Source organism: Scyliorhinus canicula, chromosome 9 (genome assembly GCF_902713615.1).
Source record: "Scyliorhinus canicula chromosome 9, sScyCan1.1, whole genome shotgun sequence".
NCBI lineage: Eukaryota > Metazoa > Chordata > Chondrichthyes > Carcharhiniformes > Scyliorhinidae > Scyliorhinus > Scyliorhinus canicula.
The window spans coordinates 1,806,402-1,831,586 of record NC_052154.1 but is presented as its reverse complement, the minus strand read 5'-3'; the positions used below and the strand labels follow the sequence as shown (position 1 = coordinate 1,831,586).

Here is a 25,185-nt window from a genome sequence, read left to right as displayed (position 1 = left end):
GCATTATCCCTCTGCAGCACAAGATTACACTGTTCCCTAAACCCATGTGCAGCCTCCGTGTGTTAGAATGACAATGCCAGCAGGTTGGATCACCACAAGCACAAACTCCAGGCTGAGGGAGTGTTGCACCGTCGAAGGAGCCGACACATTAAAAGGCCCCATCTGCTCCCTCTAACTGATCACATGGCCATTATGTGAAGGAGCAGCGAGTTCTCTCTAATGTACTGGAAAATATTCACCCCTCAATTAACATCACTAAAACTGGTCACTTGGTCATTAACACGTTGCAGTTTGTGGAATCTTACTGAGCAGAAATTGACCGTTAAGTTTTCCACATCACAGCAGTGATTGTACTTTGAAAATACAGCATTGTGTGTAAAGCACTTTGGGAAACCCTACGGTGGTGAATGGTTCTATAGAAATGCAAGCTCATTATTTTGTTAAGACTGGTGAGGTCTGGTGTATTTCAGATAAATGTTGCTGCTTTTTGCTGAGAATCCCTGTACCTTGCAGAGCATCCTCTCCGAGCAGCTCTCGTCTCTGTGTTGCGTTCAGCTGGTGCCGGCCCTTTGGTCCCACCTCGGTGCTGAGCTGGCCCTCTGATGCCCCGAGTGCCTGTGCCATTGCGACGCTGACAGTCCCTGGTGCCACAACCGGTCGGAAGTAGTGAACAGGCCTGTAGTCCCTTGGCAGTTCAGGAGGGCCATAAACCTGACACAATGGGAAAGGTGTTAGACTGGTGTCTCTATTACTCAATGCAACAAAGGGATTAATACATTTTTGACTCTGTTATATTATTTACTTTTCACTCGCCTATCTTATATAAATAAAATAGAGTCTCTTTTGAAGAGGATGGCCCAATATTGAAGAGCTATAACAGCATTTAATACCCCAGGAACAGAAAAACATCCAACAAATAAAGAGGGTGCAAAACAAATGCAGAATAGAGGGTGGGACATTTGATCTGCTTTTCTCAGAGGGTGAATCACAAAAGAGGACATGGTGTAGTCACAGTTCACCATTACAATCCCTGGCTCCCAGAACCCTTTCCCAAAATATTTGACAGAAACTGGTACTTCTCAGATCACAGAGGATCTGTGGTGTTGGAACAGAAAAACATCCTCAAAACACGCTCAGAATTGACCCCAAGCCAATGTCAGTGTCGGCAGAAATTACCCAAGAAAAGCAAGGGCGAGAGTCACTGTCTGTTAGCGCCATGTTAATGAGTTACATTCAGCACAGGAACAGGCCATTCGACCCAACTGGTCCATGCTATGGTTTATGCTTCACCGAGCTTCTTCCCACTGTTAGCAGATGCTTCTTTTTCTATCCCCTTCTGTGCCCATCTACTTTCCCCTTATACACATCAATGCTTATTCACTTCAGCCACTCCCTGTGGGAGTCACTTCCAAAATCCCATCACTCTCTGGGTTTCTCCTGAATTCCCAATTAGATTTATTAGTGACGATCTTACAGATTGTCCCCTACTTCAGGCCTTGTCCATTTCCCTTGTCTGGTATGTTACAGCAAACACAAACACACTGAAAGCAGACCAAGCAATAAAGTAACTACCTTTTTGGGTTCAGTCGACTTGGATCTCAAAGAGAAGCCCTCCAACACTTTTCCGATATATCCCACCTGAGGCTCCAAACCTGTAACATGCAAAGTCGAGGTTACATTAACTCCTCAGGGTCTCCATGTGCCCCAGAGCATCCTGCGGTAAGTCTCCCTTCCCCACGCTGCATGCTCTCACCTCCTCAGGGTCCTGCAGCAAGTATCCCTTCCCCACGCTGCATGCTCTCACCTCCTCAGGGTCCTGCAGCAAGTCTCCCTTCCCCACGCTGCATGCTCTCACCTTTTGCTTTCTTCTTGTACTGCTGTGGCGCTGTCCAGCCATACAGCCCATCATCTGGCTCTTCCTCTCTCAGCACCGTATCATACTGTGACAATGTATCCCTGGCATAAATATCATCATCCTCCTCCTCAAGAGCACCCACACCGAATGCCTTTCAAATAAATAAAAATAACATGACTTCAGCGTGGCATTCCAATGCCTGATCTGCCTGTGGCTTTGCCAAGGTTTCAGACACTGTCACAAATAGGTGGAAATGAATTTAAAGTACCTTACCCAGCTCCAGGAAAATTAGTCACTGTGAATCTATCCGGATCCCTGTAAGTGATCAAACCCTGAGAGATTCTATGCCGCTTAGAACATAAGATCTAGGAGCAGGAATTGGCAATTCAGCCCCTCGAGCCTGCTCCTCTATTCAGTACGATCATGGCTGCTCACCTCTCGGCCTCATCGCCACCTTCCTGTCCTCTCCCTGGAACCCTTCATCCCACTACTAATTAAAAACTTATCTATCACCTCTCCAAATGTGTTCCGTGTTCCACTCTGGGGTAGTGAATTCCACGGCCCTCTGAATGAAGTAATTTCTCCTCCTTTCTGCTTTAATTCTGCCACCCCTTAGCCTATAACTATGGCCTCTCTCTCCTGAATGTCCAACAAGGGGAAACATCCCCTCTCTGTCTACCCTGTCAATCCCCTTTAGCATCTTTTATACCTCAATCAGATCGCCTCTCATTCTTCAAAACTCCAGCGAGTATCGGCCTGAACTGCTCGATCTCTCTTCATAAGTCAAGTCCCTCAACCCTGGAATCAACTTAGTGAACCTCCTCTGAACTGCCTCCAATGCCACTACATCCCTCCTCAAATAAGGGGACCCAAACTGCACATTACTCCAGATGCAGTCTCACCAATACCTTATACAGCTGCAGCAACATTTCCCTGCTTTTATACTCTATCCCTTTAGCTATAAAGGCCAAAATTCCATTTGCTTTCCTTATTACCTGCTGCACCTGCATACTAGTTTTCTGATATTCATGCACAAGGACACCCAGATCCCTCTGCACTGAAGCATTTTGAAGTTTCGCTCCATTTAGATAATAAGTTGCCTTTTCATCCTTCCGACCAAAATGCACTTATCCACATTAAACACCATTAGCCACATATTGACCCACTCACCTAACCTATCAATATCTATTTGTACATTTCTTATTTCCTCACTGTAACTTACTGCCCCATCTCAACTGCAAATCTGGCTATCGAAACTTCTATCCCTGTATCCCAGTCATTAATATAGATTGTAAATAGGTGCCCCCCCCCCCCCCCCCGAGGGCTGAGCCCTGTGGCACCCCATTAGTTACATCTTGCCAACCAGATAAAGACCCATTTATCCCCACTCTCTGCTTTCTGTTAGTTAGCCAATCCTCTATCCAAGCTAATATATTAGCCTCAACTCCATTGGATCTTACTTTGTGTATCTTTTGTGCGGCACCTTATCAAAGGCCTTCTGGAAGTCAAGATATACTACATCTACCAAACCTCCATTATCCACCTCGCTTGTTACATCTTCAAAGAACTCCAGCAAATTAGTCAAACATGATTTTCTCTTCATAAAACTACAGTGACTCTGATGCATTGCGTTCTCACTTTCCAAATGTCCTGTTACTACTTCCTTAATAAGGTATTCCAACAGTTTCACAATGACAGATGTTAAACAAACTTGTCTTTAGTTCCCTACTTTCTGCCTTTCTCCCTTTTTGAACAGGGGCGTTGCATTAGCATGTTTCCAATTTTTTGGAAGATTATAACAAATGCCTCCAGTGTCTCTGCTGCCACTTCCTTCAAGATCCTACGATGTAGGCCATCAGGCCTGGGGGCTTGTCTGCCTTCAATCCCAATAGCTTGCTCAGTACTTTTTCCTTAGTTCCTTTTTTTCAAACAACCTCTGCAATACCGGTTATTATTGGGCTGGTTCTAGTGCTCTCCACCGTGATAACTGAGGCAAAATATTGGTTTAGTGTTCCTGCCATTATTAACTCCCCAGTCTCGTTCTCTAAGAGACCAACATTGACTTTAGCATTTCTTTCATAGCTTACCTTTGCTCTTTTTATTATATTTTAGTAACCTTTGTTGGTCTTGAAAAGTTTCCAAATTTTCCAGCCTGTGACTGACCTTTGCAATATTTGCCTTAGCTTTTATCTTTGTGTTACTTTAACTTCCTTACTCCGCCACGGCTGCATTTTCCCCTCTCACAATTTTTCTACGAATTGGAAGGAATTGAATATCTGAAGTATCTGCCACTGTTCTAGCTTTTAGTCTTTCTGCCCAGTCCGTTGGGGCAAAATCTGTCCTCATGAAAATCGCTTATTGTCACAAGTAGGCTTCAAATTAAGTCACTGTGAAAAGCCGCTAGTCGCCACATTCCGGCACCTGTTCGGGGAGGCTGGTACGGGAATGCCTATGTAATTACCTTGGTTTAGCTCCAGAACACCACTGTGGGACAAGTTTATTGTCCGCAAACTGAATTTGAAATTCAAGCATGCAATCATCACTCTCCCTTTAAGGATTCTTTACTCCAAGATCATTAATTAATTCCATTTTATTACACAATACCAAATCCAGAATAGTCTGCTGCCTGGTTGGAGCCACAACATATTGAAACAATTTCTAATGAACTCTCCCTCGAGGGTACCCTTGCCAATTTGATTAATCCAGTCTATATGCATATTAAAATCACCCATGACTGTTGTACTTTTCTTCCAAGCTCCCAGCATTTCCTGGTTTATACTGTGCCCGACTGCGGAACTCCACTCCCACCAGGGACTTCTTTCCTTTGCTATTTTATTTCCACCAAGACTGATTCCACGTCTTTGAGTATCTTATTGTTTCTCACTACAGCACTAGTCCCTTCCTTTACTAACAGAGCTACACCACCTCCTCTTCCATTTTGGCTATCCTTCTGAAACAATGAGCACCCTTGGATATTAAACTCCTAGACCTGGTCTCCTTTGAACCTTAATTCCTTATTTGACCTGGAGCTGAGGATCCAAATCTAGATCCTCTCCTTCATCAAGACTGCTGACTTGCACCTTCCTCCCCAACATTGTCCACTTCCACAGAGCCTTATCCCATTTCCTGAAACCCGCATCCATGCTTGTCACCAACAAATTTGTCATTGCCAATGCTCTACTGCCAGCATCCCATTCTTCATTAACTTAACCTCATCCAAAACACTGCTTTCGTGTCCTAACTCACATCGTGCCTTGCTTATCCATCATCCCTGCATGCACTGACCTCCATAGGCCCCCAATTCACCAATACCTCAAGTTTAAAATTCTCATTCTTGTCTTCAGATCCCTCTGTAGCCTGACCCCTTCCTAACTCTGTGACCCCCCCTCCAGCCCCAACTCTGAGGTTTCTGCAGTTGTCCGATTCTGCTCCCTTGTGCATCCCCATTTCTTTCGGTCCACCACAGGTGGTTATGCATGCACTTCTTTTGGAGCTTCTTTCACTTCTTTTAAAAGCCGGCTGTGTTCATAGGTTCACCTGCCCAGTGATGCCGAGTTTTCTCCCCTTGCCAGATTGCACATCGCCCAGTAGACTGCTGGACCTGTCGGAGTCTGTGTTGAACATGGTAATGGACTCCTCTCTTGCCACTCCGTACAAAGCCCTGCTGGGATCAATTCCACTGTACCCAAGTCCGTGCCTGTCATCCTTTGGTGTGAAGTCCATCATCATCACGTCTTTTGGTGCAAAGGTGACATTTTCAGGCTGATACTCATCCTCTTCCTCCTGGAAGGGAAATCAGAGTCAACATTTTTTCCCCTTTGAATTACATGGAGGTCTTGACATTATGACATAATGTTAAAGATCGGGAGAATTTTGGTACAAAATGCTTCAGAATGTTTAAGAACAGAGGAACAGGAGGAGGCCATTCAGCCCCTCGAACATATTCCATCATTCAATCAGATCATGGCTAAACTGCATCTGAATTCTATTTGACACCCTTGGTTTGCTGGCCTTTCCGTGCCACTTTGTCTGACAACGTCCTTCCAGACATCACCTCGGAATGACCCAGCCATGAATATTAACCGTTCTGCCCCTTATTCTGGAACCTCCAGCAGAGAAAATAATTGTCTCTCTGTCTACACTTTCAAATCATGTAATAATTTTAAACAACTCAATTCAGTCAGCCCTTTATCTTCTACACTCGAGTGTCTGCACCCTTGCTGAGAATTTAATCCTTTCATCCAGGTGACTCTGCATTGCACCCCCTCCAGGACCAATATATTGCTCCTCAGCTGCGATGCCCAGAACAGAATTCCAGCTGGGCCCTAACCACAGCTTTGTAGAGTCTCCCGCGATAAGGCCAGCATTCCATTCACCCCTAATTATTCTCTGTACCTCTCCTCTAGCTTTTAGTGGCTTCTGCACTTGGACCCCCTCAACATCTCGGCTCTCCCACAGTTCTTAACCTCTCACCATTTATACAATAATCTGATTGAGACTTCCGGTGGCGGCAATGCACAGCTGAGCCGCACGTTCGGCGGCTCCCGAGATTAACGGACTTCGGGGCTTTTTTAAAGGCCCCCAACGGAGCTGAGGAGGCAAATCCCAACGGGGGAAAGAGGCCAGGAGTCGCCCCAGTGGCCCCATGGTCCAGACCAGGAGCGGGGCAGGGAGAGAATCGACGGAAAAAACACCCAGAAAAAATCGGGACCCGAAAAACAAAATGGCGGCCGGCGAAAGCTTCGAGGAGCTGAGGAAGTGGGTCCAGGAGCAGCAGACGACTCTGCTGCGCTGCTTCCAGGAGCTGAAGGTGGAGCTGCTGGAGTCGCTGAAGGTAACCAACAGGGAACTGATGGAGACCCAGACAGCCCAGGGGGCTGCGATCCGGGAGCTGCAGCAGCAGGCCGCCGAGAGGGAGGACGAGGTCGTGGCCGTGGCGGGGAAGGTTGAGGTGCACGAGGCGCTCCATAAAAGATGGCAGGAGCGGTTCGAGGAGCTGGACAACCGGTCGAGGAGGAAGAATTTGCGGATCCTGGGCCTCACGGAGGGGCTGGAGGGGTCGGACCTAGCGGCCTATGTGGTGATGATGCTAAACTCGCTGATGGGGGCTGGGTCCTTCCAGGGGCCCCTGGAGTTGGAGGGGGCCCACAGAATTCTAGCTAGGAGGCCGAAGCCGAACGAGCCGCCACGGGCGGTGTTGGTGCGGTTCCACCGGTTCGTGGATCGTGAGTGTGTGCTCCGGTGGGCCAAGAAGGAGCGGAGCAGCAAGTGGGAGAACACGGAGGTGCGGATCTTCCAGGACTGGAGTGCGGAGGTGGCGAAGCGGAGGGCCGGGTTTAACCGGACGAAGGCGGTGCCCCACAGACGGAAGGTGAAATTTGGAATGCTGCAGCCGGCGCGTCTGTGGGTCACCTATAAGGATCGACACCACTATTTTGAGTCCCCGGAGACGTGGGCCTTCATGCAAGCCGAGAAGCTGGACTCAAACTGAGGGTCCCCCGGAGGGGGGATGCTGTATAATACTGTATTTATTTATACTGTATGTGTATCTGCGGGGTTTAGGGTAAGATGTGGGGTGGCCTTAGGGTGGGTGGGGTGATGTCGTATGGGTGTTTTCTGTATGGGTTTTCAAGCAGGGGTTGGGTGGACGGGTTCGGACAGAGGGGTAAACGGGGTGTTCGGGGAGCTGGTGGGAGGGACTGACAATGGGAGTGACCCTGGAGGAGGCGGGGCCCGGCAGGGCGAAAGCGCGGGCTTTCTGCGGGGTCCCCGCGCTGGGAGAGGGAGGGGGCGGGTTTCCTTTTCCCGCGCAGGAGCGGGGGGAGAGGGTGGACTCGTTGACGGGCACAATGGAGGAGGGCAGTCCCACGTTGGGAGGAGCCGAAAGTAGGGCGGGAGCCGCCGGGGTCAGCAGAAGTTAGCTGGCTCACGGGAGTGCTGTAGAGAGGGGGCGCGGTTAGGAGGGGTCTTAGCCTGGGGGGGGGGGGAGGGGGGGGGCGGAGGGGAGGGGAAGGGCGGGGGGGTACCGGGTTGCTGCTGAAACGGTCAGGAAGGAGCTGGAAGACGCAGGGGGTGCTGGAGGGGGAGGGGGGGGGGGGGGGGGGAGAGTTGCCGCCGTGGGAAACTGGCAGAGCGTGGGACGCTGGCCGGGGGTGGGCAAGGGAGGGGGTATGGCTAATCGGCAGAGGAAGGGGGCAGGGAGCCCTCGGATCCGGCTGATAACCTGGAATGTGAGGGGGCTGAATGGGCCGGTCAAACGGGCCCGGGTGTTTGCGCACCTGAAGGGACTGAAGGCGGATGTGGCTATGCTCCAGGAGACACACCTGAGAGTGGGGGACCAGGTCCGGTTGAGGAAGGGGTGGGTGGGCCAAGTATTCCACTCAGGGCTGGATGAGAAGAGTAAGGGGGTGGCGATCCTGGTGGGGAAGAAGGTGTCGTTTGAGGCGTTGATGGTGGTGGCTGACAGTGGCGGGAGGTATGTGATGGTGAGTGGCAAGCTGCAGGGGGAGCGGGTAGTGTTGGTGAATGTTTATGCCCCAAATTGGGACGATGCGGGGTTTATGCGGCGTATGTTGGGCCGCATTCCGGACCTGGAGATGGGGGGCCTGATCATGGGGGGGACTTCAACACGGTGCTGGATCCCCCATTGGGTAGGAGGTCGGCGGCGGCTAAGGTGTTGAGGGGATTTATGGACCAGATGGGGGGGGTGGACCCTTGGAGGTTTGCGAGGCCGAGGGCCAGGGAATACTCGTTTTTCTCCCATGTACACAAGGCCTACTCGAGGATTGATTTTTTTTTGTCCTGAGCAGGGGGCTGGTGACGAGGGTGGAGGAAGTGGAATACTCCGCCATTGCCATTTCGGATCATGCCCCGCACTGGATGGACCTCGGGCTGGGGGAAGAGAGGGACCAACGCCCGCTCTGGCGCTTGGAGGTGGGGCTGTTGGCAGAAGAGGAGGTGGCCGGGAGGGTCGGGGGGTGTATTGAGAGATACCTCGAGGCCAATGACAATGGGGAGGTCCGGGTGGGGACGGTCTGGGAGGCATTGAAGGCGGTGATGAGGGGGGAATTGATCTCCATCCAAACCCATAGGGAGAGGGGGGAGCAGAGGGAGAGGGAGAGACTGATAGGGGAGATGGTGAGGGTGGATAGGAGATATGCGGAGGCTCCAGAGGAGGAATTGCCGGGGGAGAGGCGTAGCCTTCAGGCCAGATTTGACCTACTGACGACCAGAAAGGCGGAAGCTCAGTGGAGGAAAGCACAGGGGGCGGTGTATGAACACGGGGAGAAGGCGAGCAGGATGCTGGTGCACCAGCTCCGGAAGCGAGACGCGGCCAGGGAGATTGGGGGAGTGATGGATAGAGCTGGGAAGGTGGTGCGGAGGGGAGTAGATGTCAATGGGGTCTTCAGGGACTTTTATGGGGAACCCGGTGGAGGAGGGTGGAATGGGGCGCTTCTTGGACAAGTTGCGATTCCCGAGGGTGGAGGAGGAGCAGGTGGAGGGACTAGGGGCGCCGATCGAGTTGGAGGAGGTGGTCAAAGGGATAGGGAGCATGCAGTCGGGGAAGGCACCGGGGCCGGACGGGTTTCTGGCTGAATTCTATAAATTATAATTTTTTAATAATTATTCATAAAAAAAAATAATAATAATTATCTGATTGATTTTCTCAGGTCAAAAGTGGATGAATTTACACTTCTCCACATTGAACATACATTAAAGATGACACAGCAGGAGAAGGAATGAATTGTTAAACTATTAAAAACGGGGAGCCATGAAGTTTGGACACATACCTCCGATCCATCCAAACCTTCATCAGGCAAGGAACACCCATAAACTTTCACACCTGTACCTGTGTGCAAAACAAAACAGAAACAGCAAGTGAGGATGTGTCCTACCTCAGTTCTGGCTATGTTCTATGTATTACATGGGAAGATGTTTGCATGGTCAGTCAGTAACTGGACAACAGATGAGTGGGGACCCAGGGTATTCAGTGGGCCTGAGCCAAGCTACAGAGTTCAGCCCAGGCTGCAGAGCTACAATAAGACCATAAGAAATAGGAACAGGATTAGACCATTCGGCCCCTCGAGCCTGCTCTGCTATCCAATAGGATCATGGCTGATCCAACATTCCTCACGTCCACTTTCCTTCCCTTTCCCGGTAATCCTGGGTTCCCTGACTGATCAAGAATCTATCTCAGCCTTAAATATACACACGGACTCTGCCCCCACAGCTCTCTGTGGCAACGAGTTCCAAACACTCTCAATCCTCTGGGAAAATAAATTCCTCCTCATCTCAGGCTGAAACTGGCTCCCCTTCATTCTGTGACTCTGCCCTCTGGTCCTAGACTGTCCCACGAGGGGAAACATCCTCTCAGCATTTACCCTGTCAGCCCCTCAGAATCCGACATGTTTCAGTGAGATCACCTCTCATTCTTCTAAATTCCAGTGAGCCGAGTCCCAACCTGTTTAACCTTTGCTCATCAGACAATCCATCCATTCGGGGATCATCCTAGTGAACCTTCTCTGAATCATCTCCAATGAAATAATGGGCATGATTTTATGGTCACGCTGCGCTGGAAAAGCAGGGCTCCCAGGATCTACCCGCCTCATGAGATCTAACGCAATCTCATGTGACGCTGCGATGTAAATCTGACCCATTGTGACATGGCCAAGGTGGCACTGCCAATGTGCCAAGCTGGCATTTTGCACACCGGTGCGATCGGACTGGAGGTGCCCTGCATGGGTGTTAGGAGGTTGCAGGCGGGGGGGGTGGCAGGAATTCCCCCCCATAGTGCATTGGGGCTTGAGGGAGGGGGTCGGGAGTCTCATCGAGGGCCTCAGAGATCAGGACGCCATTTTCGCGCGGAGCTCCTCTCGTCAAACCCGACTGGCGTTTTATAGCCTCATGTTTCTCGGTACTGCGAGCGCTGGGAAACACACGGCTAAACACACTCACTATGGGACTTTGTTCCCATCTAGTAAAATCGTGCCCAAGATCTTTCCTTAAATAAGGGCACCAAAGCTGCTCACAGTACTCCAGATATGGTCTGACCAGTATCTTGTACAGTTGTCGCGAGAAAGGTTAATGGGGCTAAAGGCAGATACGTCCCGTGGCCCTGATGGTTTGCATCCTAGGATTCTAAATAAAGTAGCTGCAGAGATTGTGCATCCATTGGTTGTAATTTTCCAAAAATCCTTGGACTCTGGAGAAGTACCGGAGAATTGGAAAACTGCCAATGTGACACCCTGTTCAAAAAGCGAGGGAGACAAAAAGCGGGTAACGATTGGCCGATTAGCTCAACATCTGTTGTTGGAAAAATGTTGGAATCAATTATTAAGGAAGTAATAGCAGCACATTTGGAAAATCATAGTCTAGTCAAGCAGAGTCAGCGTGGATTCGTGAAAGGGAAACTGCGTCTGACTAATTTATTAAGAGTTTTTTGAGGACGTCTCAACCAGAGTGGATAGAGGGGAACCAGTAGGTGTGTCCCACTCCACAGACTTGAATACAGAATCTAGGCTGACACTCCCAGTACAGCAAGAGGAAGTGTTGCACTGTCGCAGGAACTGCCTTTGGATCAGACGTTAAAAGGCCCCAATTGAACTGAACTTAAAACTCCCATGGCAGTATTCTGCAGAAGAACAGGAGAGTTCCCCCTGTATCCTGGTCAATATTTATCCCTCAATCAACATTGCTAAAACAGATAATCTGATGACTGTCACATTGCTATTTATTGGATATTGCTGTGCATAAAATGGCTGCTACATTTACAACAACTCAACAGTACTTATACTTCAAAGAGTGCTTGTTTTGGCTGTAAAGCTAAAGAACATTCAGAGGTTGTGAAAGGTGCTATGGAAATGCAACTTCTTTTTCATTTTTTTACTTTGAGTTCTGGAACCAGACAGAAAACGAGCAGTGATATTGGGATATTTCTCACCACATTGTTGCCTCCGAGGCCTCCTCTTCACACGTGGCCCAAGACCTTGTCCTTCTTTCCAGCCCATTTTCCGCAGTAACTGCACGCCGATTGTTATCCTGGGTGAGAGGTTAGACATATAATTCAATCATTTGGTAACCATTAGCCAGGTGATGGCAGTGTCGGCGAGATTGAACCATTCATCACTGCAGACCAGAGGTTAGTCAGTCTGTGTGCAGGAGGAGGACATCATTCCCCTTCTGGCTCTCCAGCTCTCTGCCCTACTGCAATGGACCATCCTCCAGTACTGCTCCAGCTTGAGAGCTTTCAAACATCAATCACTCAGACCTCAGCTGCAGAGGAACATGCCGAATTTCAGTGATGTGGGCTTTTCTGATCAAGCTTTACAGTCACCCATGGGGGACACATTGAGTGACCAAGAGACATCCTGCACCCCTCCCACCCCCACAATAAACACAAATATCTCATGATCCCCACAGACACATCGTGAAGGTCAGGGTGGCTTCACAGGAACACAAGAAACAGAAGCAGGAGTCGGCCACCAGGCCCTTCCTCCTGCCCCACCATTCAATACGATCAGGGCTGATCTGTGCCGGCCTCAGCCCTGCTCTGTGCCATTTCCCCCCAGCCCTCTATTCCTCAATCTATCAAATATTTATCCACGTCCACTTTAAACACTTCTAATGATCCAGCCTCCACCTCCCTCCGGGACAGAGAATTCCAGAGATTCACCTCCGGAGATTCACCTCCCTCCGGGACAGAGAATTCCAGAGATTCCCCACCCTCCGGGAGAGAATTCAAGAGATTCCCCTCACTCCGGGAGAGAATTCCAGAGATTCCCCTCCCTCCGGGACAGAGAATTCCGGAGATTCACCTCCCTCCGGGAGAGAATTCCGGAGATTCCCCACCCTCCGGGAGAGAATTCCAGAGATTCCCCTCACTCCGGGAGAGAATTCCAGAGATTCCCCTCCCTCCGGGACAGAGAATTCCAGAGATTCCCCACCCTCCGGGACAGAGAATTCCAGAGATTCACCTCCCTCCGGGAGAGAATTCAAGAGATTCCCCTCACTCCGGGAGAGAATTACAGAGGTTCCCCTCCCTCCGGGACAGAGAATTCCGGAGATTCCCCACCCTCCGGGAGAGAATTCCAGAGATTCCCCTCCCTCCGGGACAGAGAATTCCAGAGATTCCCCACCCTCCGGGAGAGAATTCCAGAGATTCCCCTCCCTCCGGGACAGAGAATTCCAGAGATTCCACTCCCTCCGGGACAAAGAATTCCAGAGATTCCCCGCCCTCCGGGACAGAGAATTCCAGAGATTCCCCGCCCTCCGGGACAGAGAATTCCAGAGATTCCCCTCCCTCCGGGACAGAGAATTCCTGAGATTCCCCTCCCTCCGGGACAGAGGATTCCGGAGATTCCCCTCCCTCCAGGACAGAGAATTCCAGAGATTCCCCTCCCTCCGGGACAGAGAATTCCTGAGATTCCACTCCCTCCGGGACAGAGAATTCCAGAGATTCCCCACCCTCCGGGACAGAGAATTCCAGAGATTCCACTCCCTCCGGGACAGAGAATTCCAGAGATTCCCCACCCTCCGGGACAGAGAATTCCAGAGATTCCCCACCCTCCGGGACAGAGAATTCCAGAGATTCCCCACCCTCCGGGACAGAGAATTCCAGAGATTCCCCACCCTCCGGGACAGAGAATTCCAGAGATTCCCCACCCTCCGGGACAGAGAATTCCAGAGATTCCCCACCCTCCGGGACGGAGAAATCCAGAGATTCCCCTCCCTCCGAGACGGAGAATTCAAGAGATTCCCCGCCCTCCGGGACAGAGAATTCCAGAGATTCCCCGCCCTCCGGGACAGAGAATTCCAGAGATTCCCCACCCTCCGGGACAGAGAATTCCAGAGATTCCCCACCCTCCGGGACAGAGAATTCCAGAGATTTCCCGCCCTGCGGGAGAGAATTCCAGAGATTCCCCACCCTCCGGGACAGAGAATTCCAGAGATTCCCCACCCTCCGGGACAGAGAATTCCGGAGATTCCCCTCCCTCCAGGACAGAGAATTCCAGAGATTCCCCTCCCTCCGGGACAGAGAATTCCGGAGATTCCCCTCCCTCCGGGACAGAGAATTCTGGAGATTCCCCTCCCTCCGGGACAGAGAATTCCGGAGATTCCCCTCCCTCCGGGACAGAGAATTCCAGAGATTCCCCTCCCTCCGGGACAGAGAATTCCAGAGATTCCCCACCCTCCGGGACAGAGAATTCCAGAGATTCTCCACGCTCTGCGAGAACAAATCTTTACGCAGCTCAGTTTAAGTGACCGGTCCTTTATCTTGGAGCTATGCCCCCTTGTTCGAGACTCTCCCACTGGTGAAAACATCTCATCATCTACCCTGCCAGCCCCCTCAGGATCTTATGTTTGAATAAGGTCACCCCTCACTCTTCTAAACTCCTACAGACCCAGACTATTTAGTCTCAACGTTACTATATCCTTTTTTAGGTTGGGGACCAAACTGTACACAGTATTCCAGGTGGCACCCAACCTGTACAATTGTAACAAAACCCCCCTCATTTTTAAACTCCAATCCCCATTGCAATGAAGGCCAAAATGCCATTTGCCTTCTTAACAACTTGTGGACCTGCCTGCTAGCTCTTTGTGATTCATGCACTACAACACCTAGATTCCTCTGCATTTCACTCACCTCCAGTCTCTCCATCGAGACAATAATCTGCCTTTTGATTCCCCCGACCAAAGTGCATGGCCTCACACGTAACCCTAACCCTCCATTTAAGGGATATGGAGTATGTGACGTTAGGTCACAGATCAGCTTTGATTTCATTGAACAGTGGAACAGGTTTGAGTGTTTAAATGGTCTCCTTCCGTTCCTATTTCTCCCTTTCTATGTCCTCTGATGCCAGATAGGGAAAGGGGAAATCAACCATGGTTGCTGCTCCTGATCACTGTTTGGTGATGTCTGCTGCAAAGTTAGCCCATGTGGATGTTGGGAGATAACAATATCCTCTCCAAAATAACCCTCAATTTCTCCAATCTCATGGGTGTGCACAGAAAACAGAATAACCTTCCAATTCAGCCAGCAGAGAGGGGCAGTCACTTCATGGAACCAGGGGCCAAAGCTGAAACATAGAATTTACAGTGTAGAAGGAGGTCATTCAGCCCATCGAATCTGCACCAGCTCTTGGAAAGAGCACCCTACCCAAGCCCACACCTCCACCCTATCCCCGTAACCCCACCCAATCTTTTTAGACACCAAGGTCAATTTAGCACAGCCAATCCACCGAACCTGCACATCTTTGGTCTGTGGGAGGAAACCGGAGCACCCGGAGGAAACCTACGCAGACGCGGGGAGAAGGTGACCCAAGCCAGGAATCGAACCTGGGACCCTGGAGCTGTGAAGCCACAGTGCTAACCACTGTGCTACCCACTGAAGGGAACAAACTGAGGAGCAAAGTAACAAATATGCGGCCATTGGTCTCCTCAATTATTCACTCTTTTTGTGCTACAGGGTAATCTCAATATGCTACTGCTCTCAATACCCATCCTTCCTGCTTGCCTTTATTGAATCAGCACTTTGTCACCGTCTGTGTGTAAGCTCATGGTCGCTAACTGTAATGATCTGTGTCTAACGTGAGGATTCAGCTTTCTGGCTTTTACATTATGACCTGTGTATCTCTCTCTCTTCCTAGGGGAGCAAATGCTTACAATCTCCCCACCCCACACAAATGTATAACAACAATCCATTTGTACTGATGTATTTGAATCTTACAATTGTCATAAAGGATGAGGTTATTTGTATTGTACGTGAATTGTATGGAAATAAACAGATTAATAAAATCAATAAAGAAAGTGCTCTCCCTCATTCCAAAATGTTTCGTTTGGGCAGGTGCTTTAATCATGTGGCTGTCACCCAGACAGGAAACTTAGTTTTATATCTACTCCTGCATCCCCACACACCCCAGGCCTCCCTCCCCAATGCCGCACACGACTGGACTGTCTGCAGTTTGACCGTTTATCTAACCACAGTGATCTCTTCAGCAGACAGACAGAGCCTCTGCTATATGGACAGTTAATTCAGTGTGGCAGCATGCTCAAGGCTCGTACAGTCTGGCAGTCAACAGTAACTTCCTCCCCTAATCACTCCCTCTCTCACTTTGCTGGAGAAATCATGTCATCCAAGATGGTGGCCCCTGGAATGGGAGCAGCCACGCTTGCCAAAGCTCGTGACTTCTCCCGGATCTTGTCTTTAGCCTTTGAGGCAAAGTCATCTGTCGTTGTTATTCCTTTTGGTGCAATTCCATGCTCCTTGAGATCCTGAAACAAAATTAATAACAGTCATACAATCTTGCACCACACAAAGAAGTCAATCAGCCCCACCATTCCTGCGTCAGCTCTTTGAAAGATCTATCCAATCAGCCTCACCATTCCTGCGTCAGCTCTTTGAAAGATCTATCCAATCAGCCCCACCATTCCTGCGTCAGCTCTTTGAAAGATCTATCCAATCAGCCTCACCATTCCTGCGTCAGCTCTTTGAAAGATCTATCCAATCAGCCTCACCATTCCTGCGTCAGCTCTTTGAAAGATCTATCCAATCAGCCCCACCATTCCTGCGTCAGCTCTTTGAAAGATCTATCCAATCAGCCCCACCATTCCTGCGTCAGCTCTTTGAAAGATCTATCCAATCAGCCTCACCATTCCTGCGTCAGCTCTTTGAAAGATCTATCCAATCAGCCCCACCATTCCTGCGTCAGCTCTTTGAAAGATCTATCCAATCAGCCTCACCATTCCTGCGTCAGCTCTTTGAAAGATCTATCCAATCAGCCCCACCATTCCTGCGTCAGCTCTTTGAAAGATCTATCCAATCAGCCCCATTCCCCTGCTTTTCAAGCCTTCATTCAATTACTTTTTGGAAGTTATGTTTGAATCATCTCCCACTGTTCTTTCATGCGATGGATTCCAGATTGTAGCAACTTGTTTTTTATTCATGCCTGGGATGTGTGTACCTCTGGCTGGGACAGTATTTATTGCCCCCGAGGAGGCAATTGGGAATGGGCAATAAATGCTGGCCTAGCCAGAGATGCCCACATTCCACGAATGATGAATAAAAAGTAGCTGCTACAGTCATTTTACTCACCGAATAAATAATTACTCATGTTGCCTCTGGTTCTTTTGCCAATCACCTTGAATCTGTGTCCTCTGCTTATTGACCTGCCTTCCAGTTAAACAGTTTCTCTTCGATAACCCTTGATGATTTTCAACCCATCAAATCTTTCTTTGACCCTCTCTGCTCTAAGAACTGTCAGTCTACAGGCAAAACATAGATGTTGATGAAAGGAAAGTGCGAGGGCCCTGAAGATCAAACTCTATCCCTCCCTCCATGTGGATAGCCATTCTCCGGCTACTGCCTGTTGACAAGGAGATCAGAAAAGCGACGTTACGGATCACTGACACAAGACGCGGCACTCTAGGCACGGAGTGGAACTGAATGCTGTCCCACTCTCTCCAAAATATAACATGAACCACCCCTTTCCAGAACTCCTGAGCACACTGTGCACATTACTTCAACATCATATACCTGTGCACTGTATTGCTCTGGTACATCTCCATCCACCCACCTGCAATACATAGAAACATACCTAGAAAATAGAAGCAGCAGACCATTCGGCCCTTCGAGCCTGCTCCGCCATTCATTATGATCATAGCTGATCATCAATACCCCGATCCCGCCTTCCCCCTCATATGCCTTTAGCTCCAAGGGCTGTATCGAATTCCTTCTTGAAATGTCAACAGTCTGGCCTCAACTACTTTCTGTGGTAGTGAATTCCACAGATTCACCGCTCTCTGGGTGAAGAAATTTCTCCTCACCTCAGTCCTTAAAGGTTCACCCCTTATCCTCAAACTATGACCCCCAGTTCTGGACTCCCCCACCGTCAGGAACATTCTTTCTGAATCTACCCGGTCTAATCCTGTTAGAAATTTATAAGTTTCAATGAGGTCCCCTCTCACTTTTTTAAAACTCCAATGAATTTAAACCAAACCGACTTACTCTCTCCTCATATGACAGTCCCAACATCCCAGGAGTCAGCCTGGTAAACCTTCACTGCCCTCCCTCCATAGCAAGAACATCCTTCCTCAGAGAAGGAGACCAAAACTACACACACTACTCCAGGTGTGGCCTCACCAATGCCCTATTCAATTGCAGTAAAACATCCCTATTCCTATACTCAAATCCTCTGGCTATGAACGGCAACATTCCATTTGCCTTTTTTACTGCCGGCTGTACCTGCGTGCCTGCTTTCAGTGACCGAAGCACGAGGACACCAAGGTCTCGCTGAGTATCCGCCTCTCTCAATTTACACCCATTCAAACAATAATCTGCCTTCCTATTTGTTCCCGGTTATGAATTTCCCCCTTTCTGACTGTAAGGGGCCTACATTCGTGATTATCAATATTTTTATCTTTACAAACCTATAGAAGTTTTTAACAGTCAGATCAACAAAACTCTTAACGTACCTCTTCATCCATGAATTGCTCTGGACCGAAGAGCTGTTTGTCTGCCTTTTGCTGCCGTGAAGATATGAATGTTGAAGGCGCCCATCCTGCAGACACAGTAACAGGGTCAAACCTTCAATCCAACTTTCATCACACACAGGCTAAAATACATTTCTGAATTTATTCTGGCAGGCCAGCATTTGTTTCCCATCGCCAATTGCCCTTGAACCGAGTGCCTCGTTCAGCCATTCCAGAGGGCATTCCAGATCAGCCACATTGTTGTGGTTTAAACAAATGAAACTAAAACATGACCAAGATGGTCAAAAATTTTCTTAGTCTCCATGGTGTCCACTGGGCGTCAATGGTGCTGGGAACTCTGCATGGTCTCTCTCCAGGGACACCCGGCTGCAAGTGTAAAAGAGTAGGTACCTTGGGAGTCCGTGAACCGATGCAATCCATAATTGTATGGGACTACTGTGTGCAACACCCTCCCCGTCCCAGTTCCCCGATGCTAAAGACGAGGACCCCTCCGTAGAGAGATCTCCACTGGGGACCTCTGCACAAGGGGTGTGCTTAGGTGGTAGTCCACCGGATACTTGGGCAGCATGGTAGCACAACTGGGTAGCACTGTGGCTTCACAGCGCCAGGGTCCCAGGTTCGATTCCCCGCTGGGGCACTGTCTGTGTGGAGTCTGCACGTTCTCCCCGTGTGTGCGTGGGTTTCCTCCGGGTGCTCCGGTTTCTTCCCACAGTCCAGAGACGTGCAGGTTAGGTGGATTGGCCATGATAAATTGCCCTTAGTGACCGAAAAGGGTTAGGAGTGGTTATTGGGTTACGGGGATAGGGTGGAATTGAGGGCTTAAGTGGATCAGTGCAGTCTCGATGGGCCGAATGGCCTCCTTCTGTACTGTATGTTCAATCCTCTAGTCCTCATGTGCCATCAGGGCCAAGCATGGCCACTTTGAGGTCACAGGTGGCTTTGGCGGCAAGCTGGACACCCGCCTAATTTGTAGGGTGTCATCCAACCCACTCCTCCACCACCCAACACATCCCGATCCAGGTCACCCTGGCAGCCACAGCACATCCCTCTGCCAGCCACCTGAAGTGGTATTGATGGAGGTCCGGATTCCTGAACACTGACTCCAGTCATTATTCCAGAAGGGGGGGTTAGCTCTGGCACGAGGCAACCATGTTCCAGACTTTGAATAGGTCCTGGTAAAAGAGGGGCAGTGCCAACAGGGAGTTCCAAAAACTCCACGGTCAGCATGTCCAGCCCCAGGGCCTTGCCCCTTGGGAGGGGGTCGGGCACCGGTCAGCTTCCCCCGGCTGATGGGGGCATCAAGCATTCCAGCGGCCTCCAACAGAACTGAGTATCCGCGCCGAACGATCCGGAGAGAAAAGGGCAGTGTAGAAATTTTGGGCATGGATCCCGTTGCCCTCCGGGTCCGAGACGAGGGCTCCATCGTCGGCCAGCAGCAAGGAAGCCACTCAGCTGGCGCTTCTCGTTCCGCTCCACGTCCTGTGCGCCATTATCGTAGGTGCAGGCAGAGCGGACAGGCAGCGCCAGGTCAAACCGTCGGCAAGGGCAACCTGGGACTTGACTTCAGCGACCCTTATTCGTACAAGGGGGGAATGAGGGGAAACTCGGTGGGGGCACGAGGGAGAGCACCACCACGCTACCGATGGACTCCACATCCTCCCAGTGCCCACCACCGAGGCACCACCATGCAGGTGAGAGTCTCCTGCCACAGTGAGGGTGATGGGTGGCACGGACCCAACTGCCGACCCCAATTTCACCTCCAGGATGGGCAGCAGCGGGTCCTCCCTGGGCTATTCCATGAGCTCAGGGCCACAGGGTACCAGCAGCTCAGACCCCCTCTCTGCCCCAGGCACCAAGACGTTTAGGGTGTCCGGAAAAAGCTCTGGTCCCAGAACAGTAGCTCCTGGGACAACTCCCGGGTTACAATCAGGTCTGCCGTGACCGGCGCCGACCCCCCAAACCAGCGGCAGCCAGGCGGGAAGCATTCCACCAGGCTGATTCCTGGCATAACGGGACCGACGTATGAGGAGAGACTGAGTCAGTTAGGACTGTATTCGCTGGAGTTCAGAAGAACGAGGGGGAATCTCACAAAAACCTGTAAAATTCTAACGGAACTGGACAGGGTAGATGCAGGAAGGATGTTCCCGATGGGGACAGGGTAGATGCAGGAAGGATGTTCCCGATGGGGACAGGGTAGATGCAGGATGGGTCTTCCTGATGGTGGGGGTGTCCAGAACCAGGGGTCACAGTCTGAGGATACGGGATAGACCATTTCGGACAGAGATAAGGAGAAATGTCTTCACCCAGAGAGTGGTGAGCCTGTGGAATTTAGCAACACAGGAAGAAGTGGAGGCCAAAACTTGTCTTTCCTCGGTTTCTATGGAACCTTAAGATTAGGCTTTTTGAAAAGCTGTGCGTCATCACACAATGCGTAGGTAGAGAATTCCTTTCACTTTAAATGAATGGAGCATTTAATTTGTTTGCTGTTAAAAGAATGGCAACAGGAGCCCAGAAAACAATTGTAGCTCAAAGCCACAGAGTTTCAGGCCAAGGAACCATGTCAGAGATTCTCTTACCTTCTTTTGTTCCCACGGAGTTAAAGAAACCAGCAGAAAAGCCCCCAGTGAACGCCCCGTGAAAGCGTTTGTACCTCCCCTTCTCATCCTTGACGGTCTGCTCCTGCAGAGGAACGGCTTTCTTGGTTGATTCATCTTAGAAGCAAATAAAGAGTTGACATTGAAGCAACACAAGTCTAAATTCAATTGTTTCCCTCCCACTGCTCCAGCCCAGATGATATGAAATCTCAGTGAGGAACAGCAGCTCCAGTACCTCCCCAAAATCACCAATACTCACATCTGCTTGATTGACTCGACCTACTGGTGAGCCGCAAGCTCTCAGTCTCAGTGCTGTTCTCACCCGGTGTCTTCTCCAAGCTTATCTCAATAATGAGAAACAGCTCCTGCTACAATGACCCACTGAATTCCAGATTATCCACTTGTCCCCACCTCCAGCCCCTCCGTTAGCCAGTCATTAATATAATTCCTCCTTTTGTTCACACTGTTTTTATCATTTATAGAAACGAGAATGGAATATAAAAGTGGGGAGGTTATGCTTCAGCTGTACATCTTGGGAATACTGTGCAGTATTGGTCACCTTATTTAAAAAAGGATGTAAAAGCATTGGAAGCAGTTCAGAGAAGGTTTATTAGGCTAATCCCTGGAATGGATGGGTTATTTTATGAAGAAAAGTTGGATAGGCTTGTCTTGTACCTGTTGGAGTTCAGAAGACTAAGAAGCAACTTGATTGAACATTAAGATCCCGAGGGGTATTGACAGGGTGGATGTGGAGAGGATGTTTCCTCTTGTGGGAGAATCAAGAACTAAGAAGCACTGTTTAAAAATAAAGGGTCGCTCATTTAAAACAGATGAGGTGAAATATTTTCTCTCCGAGGACTGATAGTCTTTGGAACTCTCTTCCTCATCAGCTGGTGGAAGCTTAGTTTAAGGCAGGGGCGGATGGATTTTTGGTAAGCGAGGGGGTGAAAGGTCATTGGGCATAGACGGGAGGCAATTTGTGGTCACTATCAGATCATGATGTGGAGATGCCGACGTTGGACTGGGGTGAGCACAGTAAGAAGTCTGACACCAGGTTAAAGTCCAGCAGGGTTGTTTCAAACACGAGCTTTCGGAGCACTGCTCCTTCACCTGAAGGGGCTGAACAGTGACGTCACAGGAAAGCTGTGACCTGATTGGCTGATAAGGAATCTGCACTAAATTTAAAATTAAGCATTGTTAAACTAATTAAACATAATTAATTACTTAATCATAATTCAGAGAGGTATCTAAGCCAGAGATCGGAGAGTACTGTATTTAGCTTTTACATTTATAGTAGAAATCCAGTGCTAGGAAACATCTACTATTTTAAAATTTAATTTACTAATTAATTAATGCAATGTCAATTAGAGGGGGGCAGTGTTCTGACTGTGAGATGTGGCAGGTCCGGGAGGCTTCCAGTGTCCCGGTTGGCTTCATCTGCAGAAAGTGCCCCCAACTGGAGCCCCTCAGACCGCATGGTTCGGTTGGAGCAGCAGTTGGATGCACTCAGGAGCATGCAGGTGGCGGAAAGCATCATAGAGAGCAGTTATAGAGATGTGGTCACACCCAAGGTGCAGGCAGAGAGATGGGTGAACACCAGAAGGAGCAGGCAGTCAGTGTAGGAATCCCCTGTGGTTGTCCCCCTCTCAAACAGGTATATCCCTTTGGATACTGTCGGGGGGATAGCCTATCTGGGAAAACAGCAGCAGCCAGAGCAGTGGCACCACGGCTGGCTCTGATGGTCAGCAGGGAGGGTCAAAGCGCAGAAGAGCAATAGTCATAGGGGACTCTATAGTCAGGGGCACAGAAAGGCGCTTCTGTGGACGTGAAAGAGACTCCAGGATGGTATGTTGCCTCCCTGGTGCCAGGGTCCAGGCTGTCTCAGAACGGGTAGCGGGCATCCTGAAGGGGGAGGGCAAACAGGCAGAGGTTGTTGTACATATTGGTACTAACGGCATAGGCAGGAAGAGGCATGAGGTTCTGCAGCAGGAGTTCAGGGAGCTAGGCAGAAAGTTAAAAGACGGGACCTCAAGGGTTGTAATCTCGGGATTACTCCCTGTGCCACGTGCCAGTGAGGCTAGAAATAGGAAGATAAAGCAGCTAAACACGTGGCTAAACAGCTGGTGTAGGAGGGAGGGTTTCCGTTATCTGGACCACTGGGAGCTCTTCCAGGGCAGGTGTGACCTGTGTAAGAAGGAAGGGTTGCATCTAAACTGGAGAGGCATAAATATCCTGGCCGCGAGGTTTGCTAGTGTCACACAGGAGGGTTTAAACTACTTTGGCAGAGGGGTGAGCACCGGAGCAATAGATCAGAAGGAAAAAGCATTGAGGGAGAACTAGGGAATAGGGCCAGTATGGCTCTGAGGAAGAGCAGACAGGGAGATGTTGCTGAAAACAGCGGGTCTGGTGGCCTGAAGTGCATATGTTTTAATGCAAGAAGTATAATAGGTAAGGCAGATGAATTTAGAGCTTTGATTAGTACTTGGAACTATGATGTTGTTGCCATTACAGAGACCTGGTTTAGGGAAGGACAGGATTGGCCGCTAAACGTTCCAGGATTTAGATGTTTCAGGCGGGATAGAGGGGGATATAAAAGGGGTGGAGGAGTTGCGCTACTGGTTAGGGAGAATATCACAGCTGTACTGCAGGAGGACACCTCAGAACGCAGCGAGGCTATATGGGTAGAGATCAGGAATAAGAAGGGTGCAGTCACAATGTTGGGGGTTTACTACATTAGCCCTTTAGCCAGCGGGAGATAGGTAGACAGATTTTGGAAAGGAGTAAAAGCAACAGGGTTGCTGTGATGGGAGACTTCAACTTCCCGAATATTGACTGGGACTCACTTAGTGCTAGGGACTTAGACGGGGCAGAATTTGTAAGGAGCATCCACACCAATATGTAGACAGTCCAACTGGGGAAGAGGCTGTACTGGACCTGGGGAATGAGCCCAACAGAGACCACAACTCAGTAAGTTTTAAAGTGTTGGTAGACAAGGATAAGAGTGGTCCTAAGGTGAATGTGCTAAATTGGGGGAAGGCTAATTATAACAATATTAGGCGGGAACTGAAGAACATAGATTGGGGGCGGATGTTTGAGGGTGAATCAACGTCTGACATGAAATGAAATGAAATGAAATGAAAATCGCTTATTGTCACGAGTAGGCTTCAATGAAGTTACTGTGAAAAGCCCCTAGTCGCCACATTCCGGCGCCTGTCCGGGGAGGCTGGTACGGGAATCGAACCGTGCTGCTGGCCTGCCTGGGTCTGCTTTAAAAGCCAGCGATTTAGCCCAGTGAGCTAAACCAGCCCCTGTGGGGAGCTTTCAAATATCAGTTGAAAGGAATTTAGGACCGGCATGTTCCTGTGTGGAAGAAGGATAAATACGGCAAAGTTCGGGAACCTTGGATAATGAGAGATATTGTTGGCCTCGTCAAAAAGAAAAAGGAGGCATTTGACAGAGCTAGAAGGCTGGGAACAGACGAAGCCTGTGTGGAATATAAGGAAAGTAGGAAGGAACCTCAGCAAGGAGTCAGGAGGGCTAAAAGGGCTCAAAAGTCATTGGCAAATAGGGTTAAGGAAAATCCCACGGCTTTTTACACGTACATAAAAAGCAAGAGGGTAGCCAGGGAAAGGGTGGGCCCACTGAAGGATTGGCAAGGGAATCTATGTGTGGAGCCAGAGGAAATGGGCGAGGTACTAAATGAATACTTTGCATCAGTATTCACCAAAGAGAAGGAATTGGTGGATGTTGAGTCTGGAGAAGGGTGTGTAGATAGCCTGGGTCACACTGAGATTCAAAAAGACGAGGTGTTGGGCGTCTTGAAAAATATTAAGGTAGATAAGTCCCCAGGGCCTGATGGGATCTACCCCAGAATACTGAAGGAGGCTAGAGAGGAAATTGCTACGGCCTTGACAGAAATCTTTGGATCCTCACTGTCTTCAGGTGATGTCCCGGAGGACTGGAGAATAGCCAGTGTTGTTCCTTTGTTTAAGAAGGGTAGCAAGGATAATCCAGGGAACTACAGGCCGGTGAGCCTTACGTCAGTCATAGGGAAATTACTGGAGAGAATTCTTCGAGACAGGATCTACTCCCATTTGGAAGCAAGGGGTCGTATTAGCAAGAGGCAGCATGGTTTTGAGACGGGGAGGTTGTGTCTTTTTCGAGGAGGTCACAAAGATGATTGATGCAGGTAAGGCAGTGGATGTTGTCTATATGGACTTCAGTAAGGCCTTTGACAAGGTCCCTCAT

General features: G+C 49.6%; 1 protein-coding gene across 2 annotated transcripts in view; it reads right to left on the bottom strand.

The window, feature by feature from the left end:
* gpatch1 (G patch domain containing 1) overlaps positions 1–25,185 on the bottom strand; it is a 58,579-nt gene that overhangs the window by 32,753 nt on the left and 641 nt on the right. For both annotated transcript variants that reach the window (XM_038806179.1, XM_038806180.1), the window contains exons 2-10: positions 20,920–21,054; positions 18,326–18,411; positions 15,966–16,126; positions 11,796–11,893; positions 9,646–9,704; positions 5,393–5,638; positions 1,856–2,006; positions 1,573–1,652; positions 507–711 (exon numbers count right to left, since the gene is read on the bottom strand). In XM_038806179.1, coding sequence (XP_038662107.1) covers positions 507–711; positions 1,573–1,652; positions 1,856–2,006; positions 5,393–5,638; positions 9,646–9,704; positions 11,796–11,893; positions 15,966–16,126; positions 18,326–18,411; positions 20,920–21,054 — 1,221 coding nt within the window. The remainder of the gene's footprint in view (positions 1–506; positions 712–1,572; positions 1,653–1,855; positions 2,007–5,392; positions 5,639–9,645; positions 9,705–11,795; positions 11,894–15,965; positions 16,127–18,325; positions 18,412–20,919; positions 21,055–25,185) is intronic.